This window comes from Oncorhynchus clarkii, chromosome 25 (assembly GCF_045791955.1).
Source record: "Oncorhynchus clarkii lewisi isolate Uvic-CL-2024 chromosome 25, UVic_Ocla_1.0, whole genome shotgun sequence".
Taxonomy (NCBI): Eukaryota; Metazoa; Chordata; class Actinopteri; order Salmoniformes; family Salmonidae; genus Oncorhynchus; species Oncorhynchus clarkii.
The window spans coordinates 10,339,622-10,351,621 of record NC_092171.1 but is presented as its reverse complement, the minus strand read 5'-3'; the positions used below and the strand labels follow the sequence as shown (position 1 = coordinate 10,351,621).

At 45.5% G+C, this 12,000-nt stretch overlaps 1 protein-coding gene across 1 annotated transcript in view; it reads right to left on the bottom strand.

Moving 5' to 3' along the window:
* Positions 1–12,000, bottom strand: part of LOC139383361 (kinesin-like protein KIF13B) — an 86,839-nt gene that overhangs the window by 30,131 nt on the left and 44,708 nt on the right. The window contains exons 10-18 of the mRNA XM_071127872.1: positions 7,913–8,025; positions 7,610–7,721; positions 7,172–7,384; positions 6,695–6,805; positions 6,336–6,470; positions 3,486–3,616; positions 931–1,017; positions 588–781; positions 90–378 (exon numbers count right to left, since the gene is read on the bottom strand). Coding sequence (XP_070983973.1) covers positions 90–378; positions 588–781; positions 931–1,017; positions 3,486–3,616; positions 6,336–6,470; positions 6,695–6,805; positions 7,172–7,384; positions 7,610–7,721; positions 7,913–8,025 — 1,385 coding nt within the window. The remainder of the gene's footprint in view (positions 1–89; positions 379–587; positions 782–930; positions 1,018–3,485; positions 3,617–6,335; positions 6,471–6,694; positions 6,806–7,171; positions 7,385–7,609; positions 7,722–7,912; positions 8,026–12,000) is intronic.

Sequence of the window (12,000 nt, the reverse complement as noted above, 5' to 3'; positions counted from 1 at the left end):
GGAGTGTAACATCACCACCACAACGGTCAATATCACTGACAATAACACTCATTTACAGACATTTCCACCCTCCCTCCCCCACCACTCACCTCTCCTCACTCCACTGCCTCAGCCTGCTCTGTGCACTAGGTGAGTTGGACATGCCTCCCATGCTGAGTCTCTCCAGACTGCGGTAGTGGGGCTGTCCCGGCCTGTCGGCCTGGCCCTGTGATTGGCTGGGGGCCGTGCCAGCCTGTCCTACAGACTGTCTGTCCGGGTGGAGCCGTCTCCTCAGCTGTTGCAGCTCCTGTTCATACATCAGCCTCTGTCTCTCCAGCGCCGAGCGCTTCTCCTCCTCGTGCTGCCTCTCTAGGGACTGGAGCACCGCCTGCATGGGGTCTGAAGGTGACGGACAGGGGCGAGAGTCAATCAGGAAAGGGGTTTTTGGATGAGCAAACAATCGTGATTGCGATGCGACGGACAGTAGTTGCGTCGTCAATCGATGATTATCAACACATTTGTTTCTGAGGGCGTTTATATTACTCCTTTCCCTCCATTCTCATTGTTGTTTTACAAGGACCTGTGTGTGTGTGTGTGTGTGTACTCACCATTGTTGCCCAGGGCCTTCATCATGACCTCTGTCTGGGCGAACTCGTAGGAGAAAGAGACCTCGGAGGACCCCTCACTGTTGGTGTCTCCGTCCCCCTCCAGCTGTTCACTACTGCCACTGTTCTTCATTGGGCCCCCCTCACCCTCCTCTTCCTCGCCGCCACCCCGCGACCGCCGCTTAGGCAAGTTGATCCTGTGGGGGATAGAGGAGGGGAAGAGAGGGATGGGAGGAAAGAGAAAGGGAATGGTTTCAGTACTACTCTTTCCAAAACGAGGACCAGTAGTTGAGCGAGACATTGTGATTCACAGTAGCCAGAACTGTCGGGACACAGACAGACAGACCTGAAGAAGTGGTTGTTGCCCCACAGGATGCGGTCTCCGTGGTGGAGCCGCTGCAGGCTGGTGCAAGGAGAGCCGTTCACACACGTTCTGTAATGTAACAACAACTTAAGTTCCACATAATAAAAACATGTAACAATGACCTAAGAAAAAGCGACATAATAAATACGTAAGAACATCTTTACTGTTGTTTTTTATTGATTCTATGGAACCAAGGACTCCCTGGAAAACATTGCCAAATGTTACTGAGTGGACTATCCTGGGAAAAAAAGATCTAATAAAAATGAATGAATGATCCAGTTAGTTCATTCAATTCTTAAGGGGCCTTGCGGCAACATGACATCACCATCATCTGACAGCAGGAGATCAGACTTGAGGCTAGAGGTGTGTGCGCAGTCATAGAGTGGGTGACTAGAGGCTAGAGAGAGGTCATTATTATTCGAATCACCAAGTCACTATTATTCGAGTCACAAGTAGAACGGGTCGAGTCTCGAGTCAAGTCCAAGTCGTGCATTTCTAAGAGCGAGTCAAGTTGAGTCAAGTTTTTTCAAGTCAAGTAAAAAATATATATTTTTAAATCTACAAATCGAGACCGTAGGACTATTAAGGTTCCATCTGACATTTTTGTAAAAAATGACTTAGTCACATATAATAGATCTTTAGATGGTTCTTCACAGACATATGAAGTGTTTTTTTAAGTTTTGTTAAAAAAAAGAATGAACAACTAGAAAGTTCTATCTGCATAAACCCATTTGAACTATAAGGTTATATCTGCAATCCAATCACAAGACTGAATAAATACAGATGGACCAATCCGAACACGTCTTTGACATCTCCCTCTTAGTATGGTCTAACTAGTCCAACCAGCAATAATGGCACGCGAGCAAAAAAAACAACACTGTCAGAAAATGAATGATAAATGATGTTGTCACATCGTTGTTCAACGATGACAATATTTTGTCTAATGACCATAATACATGTATTAATGTATTTGATGATGTGCTCTGACTATCCTGGTAAAATAGCTAGTATTCTTAAAAACTGAACATAGCCTTATTCAGAAGTGCTAGACGGAACCGTATGGCTCTGAGATGTCAAGGTTATATCTGGGATTGCAACCCCCTACAAAAATGGATTTAGAAATGTCTCAGGATGTTGATACTTTAGGTAAGTGAGGACCTTAACGGGTTATGGACGAAGAATTCACAACAAAACAGTTCTGAGATCTGGGATGTGACAACTTTCATGCTCAAAATCTCAGAACTATGCCTTGTGCAGATAGAACCTTATAGTCCCAAGGTCACCAAATCTTTGTCTATTTATTGAGGCTACCAGACAGCCGTATTCATTATTTGGTCTAAAACACATGTTGATTATGTAATAATAAATTTTAAAAACATAATTCTAAATGCTTCATAAAAATTATCAATTTGAAGCAATTCTGGGATACCAAAGGCACAGTAGGCCTATCCTAGTAATTGTTGATTGATGACCCATTGCTGTTGAGCTTGCAAAGTAAACAGTTAATATTACTGATCACCAAACAATTTTTGGAGCTGCATATTTATGGCAATCCTCTCCCTACAAGTTGACTTTTACGCTGCACCCGAGCCTCTCACAGCAAATCAGAGCTCTGTTCACTAGCTTCGTGATTCTCAAACTTTTTGTAAAGTATAAAGACATGAAAACGTAGAATTGTTTGTGTGTTATTAGTTTAAGCAGACTGTGTTTGTCTATTGTGGTGACTTAAATGAAGATTGGATCAAATTTTATGACCAATTTATGCAGAAATCCTGGTAATTCCAAAGGGTTCACATACTTTTTCTTGCCACTGTTGCCACAGGCTACTCTGTTTTTGCCAGGCAATACCGGAGAAAATTAACAAGCTCTTTCTGGGTGACTAATCTGAATATGTGAGCCCACGTTTGCGTGCCAATGCTGATGACTGGTCATTGGTCAACAGTCAAGACACGCAATTTATTGGTTCTGAAACAGATGTTTTTTAAACAAAATTGTGTGCAATGCCGTAGGCCTGTGCGTTTCACTAGCCAATCTTTTTTTTTTTTGCAAGTGGTCTCTGGCTGCGTGGAGAGTAGCCTAATCCACTGAGACTCAGTGCCACAAAATGAGCGACAAAACGTTACAAAACCTGGCCAGATAATTTCAGTCTCAAGTCAAAGTCGTGTCTCAAGTCTTGAGGCCGCAAGTCAAAATCGAGTCTCAAGTCGAGTCTCAAAGTCGAGTCTCAAGTCATCAAATTTGTGACTCAAGTCAGACTCGAGTCCAAGACAGGTGAATCAAGTCCACATCTCTGGCTAAAGATGTGTCGCAATAATGATGGATGTGCGTTGAGATGATGATGATGATAATGACTGCTGGTGTACTGTGACATTTTCTGCGGTGTGAGCTGGTGCTAGCGGGCAAAATTGGTAACAAGGTCATTTTTAAAACCAGATTTTGGTTCTGGAAAGGCGTCACCTCATCCAGGCTTGCCCCGTTGTGGATTATACTGACGAGGAGGATGATGGTTGAGATGAACAGGAGTGTTCTATACGTACCGTGAGTTTCTGTGGGGAGTGAGGACCACCCATTGGTCAGTTGTGATGTTAATGATGCAGTGTTCAGCCTGAATACCCATCCCACACAGCTGGATGTCCTGGGAGTCTGCTGAACCAACCTTAGTGTGCTCCTACAGTACACAACAATACCATGTTACAATGGTGTGTGGGTGTATGTGTGTGTGTGTGTGTGTGTGTGTGTGTGTGTGTGTGTGTGTGTGTGTGTGTGAGATTTATTGATCCGCGGGTTGACTCATAACCTGAAGTCCCCGCGGAGGGGTTAGGGTCATGAAATATTGTGTGGATCAACGGCGGGTCGGTGGCGGGCTGAATAAAAATGTATATCTATAGGCTACGTTGAGGTTTTTCGCTCATTATTTTAGGCTACCTGGCATCAGTGCGTAAGCCTAAGCTTTAGAACCTAACTGTACGTGTTCCAGTCAGCCTACACGCCAACTGCCAAAAGCTTTATCAACCCATGGAGGTCTGGATTTGGAGTCACTCAAAATTAAAGTGGAAAACCACACTACAGGCTGATCCAACTTTTATGTAATGTCCTTAAAACAAGTCAAAATGAGGCTCAGTAGTGTGTGTGGCCTCCACGTGCCTGTATGATCTCCCTACAACACCTGGGCATGCTCCTGATGAGGTGGCGGATGGTCTCCTGAGCGATCTCCTCCCAGACCTGGACTAAAGCATCCGCCAACTCCTGGACAGTCTGTGGTACAACGTGGCGTTGGTGGATGGAGCGAGACATGATGTCCCAGATGTGCTCAATTGGATTCAGGTCTGGGGAACGGGCGGGCCAGTCCATAGCATTAATGCCTTCCTCTTGCAGGAACTACTGACACACTCCAGCCACATGAGGTCTAGCATTGTCTTGCATTAGGAGGAACCCAAGGCCAACCGCTTCAGCATATGGTCTCACAAGGGGTCTGAGGATCTCATCTTGGTACCTAATGGCAGTCAGGCTACCTCTGGCGAGCACATGGAGGGCTGTGCGGCCCCCCAAAGAAATGCCACCCCACACCATGACTGACCCACCGCCAAACCGGTCATGCTGGAGGATGTTGCAGGCAGCAGAACGTTCTCCACATCTGCTCAACCTGCTTTCATCTGTGAAGAGCACAGGGTGCCAGTGGCGAATTTGCCAATCTTGGTGTTCTCTGGCAAATGCCAAACGTCCTGCACGGTGTTGGGCTGTAAGCACAACTCTCACCTGTGGACGTCGGGCCCTCATACCACCCTCATGGAGTCAGTTTCTGACCGTTTGAGCAGACACATGCACATTTGTGGCCTGCTGGAGGTCATTTTGCAGGGCTCTGGCAGTGCTCCTCCTTGCACAAAGGTGGAGGTAGCGGTCCTGCTGCTGGGTTGTTGCCCTCCTACGGCCTCCTCCACGTCTCCTGATGTACTGGCCTGTCTCCTGGTAGCGCCTCCATGCTCTGGACACTACGCTGACAGACACAGCAAACCTTCTTGCCACAGCTCGCATTGATGTGCCATCCTGGATGAGCTGCACTACCTGAGCCACTTGTGTGGGTTGTAGACTCCGTCTCATGCTACCACTAGAGTGAAAGCACCGCCAGCATTCAAAAGAGACCAAAACATCAGCCAGGAAGCATAGGAACTGAGAAGTGGTCTGTGGTCCCCACCTGCAGAACCACTCCTTTATTGGGGGTGTCTTGCTAATTGCCTATAATTTCAACCTGTTGTCTATTCCATTTGCACAACAGCATGTGAAATTTATTGTCAATCAGTGTTGCTTCCTAAGTGGACAGTTTGATTTTACAGAAGTGTGATTGACTTGGAGTTACATTGTGTTGTTTAAGTGTTCCCTTTATTTTTTGAGCAGTGTATTTCAACCACATAAAATATGCATCCAAGCTGATGGGTCGTTTTTTTCTCAGCTTTCATTTGGAAATTTTGTACAGAAAATCTTTTCCGTTTTTTATTGCATTTTCTCCCCGGTCCCTAAACGTCATTGCTCCACGAAAGAAGCAGAGATGACAGAGAAAACTTGTCAACTAGAGTGAAGTGTTCATTCTATAATTTATGACAATCTGGTGAGCAAGGGTTTATTTAGTCTTCTAGGGCAACATAATGACAGAAGAGAAGCTGTGTGTATCTAATTATAGACAAGATGACTAACAAATAGCCTACCAAAATGTTGGAAATAAGCAGAAATATATCTAAATCAGGCAACAACAAAAAATCCTGCACCCTGTCAAAAAATCTTTCCGCTGTCTGACTGCAGCCTACAGCGCATTTTCTATATTAGAGTGTTATTTTATTTAACCTTTATTTAACTAGGCAAGTCAGATAAAAACAAATTCTTATTTACAATGACAGCCTACCCCGGTCAACCCTGGACGACGCTGGGCCAATTGTGCGCCGCCCTATGAGACTCCCAATCACGGCCGGTTGTGATACAGCCTGGAATCAAACCAGGGTCTGTAGTGACGCCTCTAGCACTGAGATACAGTGCCTTACACCGCTGCGCCACTCGGGAGCCCAAGTGCGGGTCTCAGATTTTCACTTTATCACATATAGCCATGTGGATGGATTATTAGCAAAGGCGGGTGACCCTTGCTCCACTAGTGTGTGTGTGTGTGTGTGTGTCTGTGTCTGTGTCTGTGTCTGTGTGTGTGTGTGTGTGTGTGTGTGTGTGTGTGTGTGTGTGTGTGTGTGTGTGTGTGTGTGTGTGTGTGTGTGTGTGTGTGTGTGTGTGTGTGTGTGTGTGTGTCTGTGTCTGTGTGTGTGTGTGTCTGTGTCTGTGTGTGTGTGTGTGTGTGTGTGTGTGTGTGTGTGTGTGTGTGTGTGTGTGTGTGTGTGTGTGTGTGTGTGTACCTTCAGGTAGTAGACCAGCAGCTCATTGAGAGCGGGGTCAGCGTTGAGGTTGACTAGAAAACACTTGTCTTCTCCCACTCTGATGCCAGACGACTGGAGAGAGATGCCCAGAGATTCCAACTGTTTCTGACGCTCCTACAGGACACACAACAGAGGGAAACAATGCATCCATGCTGGTTGTTTTAATAAGGGCACACAGAAGCAAAACATTTTAAAATGTTGTGCAACACAAAAACAAAAAAAGAAGCGTGTCTAATTGTACAATTTTAGAAAGTCCCTGTTTCACTCAGTTTCAGACCGTTTTCTTTTTTGTGCCTAGTGAGCATGACCCAGGACAGAAAGTACAAGTGTGTGTGTACCTGTGCGATCTCCTCCGTCTTGCGCAGTTTCTCCTCCCAGGTGACAGTCATCTCTTGGATGAGTTTCTCAGACTCCTCCAGCCTTTCCTTCAGCTCTGGGGCCTTCATAGACTGGCCAGGAGACAAGAAAAACACACTCTTAATTGTGTTCCCTCTCCCTGTCTCCCAGCAGACAAGATGTGGTAGTTGATGTAATTTGTAAACGGATGTTTCGGTTGAAAAAAAGTCTTCATATAACCAAATGCTCTCTGTTACACCTGATGAAGCCTTCATTTTCCGGATGCAATTTCCAAACAGAACGCAACCAGTTTTGCCAGCTGGTGTGGGCCCTCTCCTCCCCTCCCTCCTTACCTTCACCTGTCTCAGTTGATCTCCCTCTTCCCCCTTCTTCTCTGCTACACCGCCTCTCTTCCCTTCCCCCCGTGTATTTCCTCCTCTCACTCCCTTTTCCCCTTCTCTCTCCCCTCCACCCCTCACCTCTGCCTGTGTCAGCTGGTCCCGTAGTTTCTCCACCTCCTCGCGGAGCTCCCTGATGATGCGTGCGTTGGGGTCTTCATTGACGACGGCGTGGTTGACGATGCTCTTGGCCCGGTCGGCGTAGCGCAGCGTGGACAGCGTCTCGTCGTAGTTGTCGGCCGCCGGGCTCACCGTGGCCACCATGGCCGTGCGGCTGTTGCCGCCCAGGCTGTCCTGGTGACGGGGAGGAAGAGAAAGGAGTGTTAGTAAGAGAGGGAGAATGAAAGAAAGACAAAAGGTTGCAGGGACCAAATCTTAATATGATTCTGGGGCAGAAGTGTTCAACTAATTAAAGGAAACAACAAAGATATGGGAGCGAGAGGGGAAAAGTAGGATGAGAGAAGTTATATTAAGAGCAGGGAAAAAGAGAAGATGTGTGTGTGTGTGTGTGTGTCTTACCTTAAGCAGCCACGTTAGTACAGAGTCTCTGTAGGGGACAAACTTGGTCTTGTTCTTCCCACACCCCTGTTCTGCCAGAGCAGATATGACCAGGCCTAGAGTGGTCAGAGACCTGCAGAGACACACAGAGAACACACCCTCCGTCAGGAAAAATATTGTAACACACACACCGGGCCGCGATCATAAGCGATGGAATGTTTTCTGGGTGTAAAGTGTGTATAATTTTGTTCATTTGGGAACTTGAAGCTAAAACTAGAACACTTGGAGCTGTGTCTGTGTCTGTGTGTGTTTTCAGTGACGTACTTGTTGATGTTGCTGCCCTCCTTCATCCTCTCACCAGTAGCACCAGTCTTAGCAGCTCTCTCACTGCCAGCCAGGTCCACCAGACTCAGCTTACTCACCTTCTCACCACTCGTCTACAGAAAGGATAGGGAGGGAGGGAGAGAACAAGGGGGAGGCGGGTGTGAGGGGGAGGTTAACAGGGGGAGAGAGAGAAGGGGGAAGGTTATGGTGAGAGGAACAGGTAAGGGGAGGGAGAGAAATAGAATAGAAGAGGGGGGAGACAAAGAGGGAGGGAGGTGGGAGGTTAAAGGGGGTGGGAGGTGGTAGGTTTAAGGGTGAGAGAGAGAGGAAGGGGGAGGGAGGGAGAAAAATGAAAGGTAGTGAGTGAGAACGGATAGAAGTCATTTTAGCAGATTTTCTTTCAATTAAAATAACTTAATTTGTGTTGGAATACATGCTAGAAGGACTCCGGTCCTGCACACTGTGCTTATTTGGGATGTCAACTTATTGACAGATTTCAGTGAAGTTGACAAAACATTTTCCATCCTATAATTTACATGCAGTATACATGTGCAAGGGGGGGGGGGGGTGTATGTGTGTGGGTGGGTGCGTAATGGGGTCTTTATCTTACATAAGGTATGTGTGCATTAAGGACTGAAGCTTGACTGGGAGGCGGAGAGATAATTGACAGATGAGAAAGGTAGGGTGGGAGGGAGGGGAAGAGAGGATATGGAGGAAGGAGAGAAATAAAGAGGAAAGCGTTCTGGATAGGAGAGATGATTTAAGACAGAGGAAGAACAGAGAGAATGCAGGACGGAAAGAATGTAAGAGCGAGAATGTAAGAGAAAGGGGCGGCAGGGTAGCCTAGTGGTTAGAGCGTTGGACTAGTAACCGAAAGGTTGCAAGTTCGAATCTGACAAGGTACAAATCTGTCGTTCTGCCCCTGAACAGGCAGTTAACCCACTGTTCCTAGGCCGTCATTGAAAATAAGAATTTGTTCTTAACTGACTTGCCTAGTTAAATAAAGGTAAAATATAAAATAAAAAAAAGAGTGAGGGAGGGAGAATGAAAGTATGTGAGATGGGGTGAGTGAATGAGTTGAGCGAAAAATGAGAGAGAGCGGGGAGGGTAGAGAGAGCCAAAGGGCAGTGGGGTTGAATTATGTACGGAGTTGTGCTGAGTGGGAATAGAGCAGGCAGAGACTACAGTGTGTTGTGAAAACAAAGACTGCTCTTGTCCCCAGAGAGAGAACAGAAAGAAGGAAAAAGACTGCATGAACTGGGGTGAACCTAGGTCAAAAAGGATTCCAAGTATTTGGCTGGTACCTCAAACTGTTTTCACCAACTGGATTCCACAGGAAATATTTTGCTCTTTCCTATGATTTAGTTATTGCGTTATCACCCTTTTATAAAGATGCTATACTAAACTTCCCTCTCTCATCTCAGACACACAGGCTTAGATTACATGCACTGTCAACAGGCCCTTGTGAATTTGCATTGAACTGAATTTCCATGGAGATATGCAAATCATCAGTAAAGGGAGGATAAAGCATATCATCAACAGCTGAAAAAGGAGAACCAATGATTCACGATCTCTCTTTCTCTCACTGTGTGTGTGTGTGTGTTTTTCTTTAACTATCCTTGTGGGTACCAGAATTCCTCACAAGGACAGTAAAACAAGGAAAAGTGGAGACATTTTGCCGGTCCCCACAAGGAAAAATGCTATTTTAGGCTTAGGGGTTAGGTTTAGGAGTTAGGTATAGTTTTAGGGTTTAGGGGTTAAGGTTAGGCTTAAGGTTAGACTGAGGTTAAGGGTTAAGGAAAATAGGATTTTGGACTGGAATCAATTCTTTGGTCCCCACAAGGATAGCACTACAAAACTGTGTGTGTGTGTGTGTGTGTGTGTGTGTGTGTGTGTGTGTGTGTGTGTGTGTTGACGCGTGGACAGACTTCATTTGTGTGTCAGTTTCAATGATCCGGCTCAGTCTATATTTAGCTTTGTTTCCATTCCAGCATGTGCACCTGGGGCTGCATTCAGGAACACAACCAACAAGGTATCAAATGGTCAGTCTGCAACAATGGGCAACACTCATTGACTTGAACACAGCCTTATTTGACCTGGACTAGAATCAACTGTTCCACTCCTGCATTATTCAAATCTGTGTGCTTCATACATTGTCCCAGAAGACCAGGCTTGGGTGATTATATCACACACATGCATGTAAATAAAGTCAGGCACACACACACACACACACACACACACACACACACACACACACACAGTTGGATGTGCGACCAGGTGTTGTTGGGATAACAAAGGATCAGGCTGACACAGCAGCAGATCAGCTGACATCCAGACAGAGAGAGAGCAGCTCATTACTTATTTAAAAGGTTTTCTTGGAGGCTAACATCACTAGCTAGTTCCTGAACAGTGGAAACTGAGGCTCGCTGACAGGAGAGTCTCTCTGGGACACTCTTAGGCTGCGTTTACACAGGCAGCCCAATTCGAATATTTTTTTCCACTAATTGGTCTTTTGACCAATCACATCAGATATTTCTTTCATAGCTGATCTGATTGGTTAAAAGACCAATACGTGAAAAAAAGATCAGAATTGGCCTGCCTGTTTAAACGTAGCCTACACACACAGTGCCCTAGATAGAAAGTGCTTAAGAAGTAGAGCAGTGGTACTCTTATCGCAGTGATTTTCCATTCATAATAATGATACAATTTCAATTCAATGTAGGCCTGAATCACTTCATTGAATATATATATATATATATATATATATAGTTCCCTGGACTGCAATACATGGCAGTACAGCACAACTGTTGAACAGAAAGGCCCGAAATAGAACGCAAACTGCTCAGCTACAGCGACCGACACATATTAGTTTGCTACTAGCTCATTTTGCAGTCTGGTCGACATGGATCGATTTATTGTAAAATAAATCAACAAAAATCTATTGCCAATGAAGATGAGAGGAAAGGGCTGGAGAACAACGTGACAGCTATGAACAAACAACCGCCGGAGAACCAGAAAAATCGGGAACATGGCGGCGGGGAACTGCAGCTAGCTAACGTAGCTTTGGTGGCTAAGAGAAGTTGGCTACGGTCGATTCAAGAAGAACACAAAGTTCCAAGAGAAATGGACAGACTTGTTTATACTGCATAATGGGACTAGCTCACTTTGTCTTGTTTGAAACCAGCAAATTTAGAGCGACATTTCCAGTTACACCATGCCCACTTTGACGAAACAAATATCTGCCACAAAGCAACCTCAGAAACAACAAAAGTGTGCAACTCAAAGGACAGCAAATAGCGGACAGGTCTATCTATCACTGTTGCAGAGAAAACGACAGAGGCAACATTTGAGATGGCTTGGATGCTCGCGAGAAACAAGAAGGCCTTCACAGACGCGGAGATAAGACTGTTTTTGACCTCCGCCGAAGTAGTGTATGCTGATTTCACAAACAAGGTAGCTATTTTAAAGCAAATTACGGGACTGCAACTCTCAGACTAGACCATAACAAGACGCATAGACATCAGTAAGCAACTGATTACTGACATATCCGTGGCGCCGTGTTTTAGTATTGCACTGGATTCAAATGACATTGCCCAATCATGTGTTTGTGTCCGCTTCCCTCAAAACGAGTCGTTCAGAGAGATATTTATTATGTTTACTACCCCTTCAGGGGCAAACACGAGGAGAGGATATTCTGAAAGACCTCGTTACATTTTTTTGCAGATAATAATATTGACCAGTCAAATCTGGTATCTGTGTGCACTGACAGCACACCAAACATGCGAGGGAAGGAAAACGGACTCCTAGGCCTGATGAGAGAGTATATTCCCGAATTTGTAACGTTTCGTTGTATCATTCATCAGGAAGCACTTGTGGCTAAACTCAAAGATTGACTTACAGAATGTGATGCAGCAGGTCGTGCGCTTGGTGAACATTATTATTAGGGCACTGAATTTGCAATTCCGCAAGTTGCTGGAGGAATACCAGACAGAATACAGCGACTTGATATTTCACAATGAGGTGAGATGGCTGTCTCGTGGCAGCTTTGGAAAGATTTCTCTCTCCTCCCTCAAATCTGTGAATTTGTT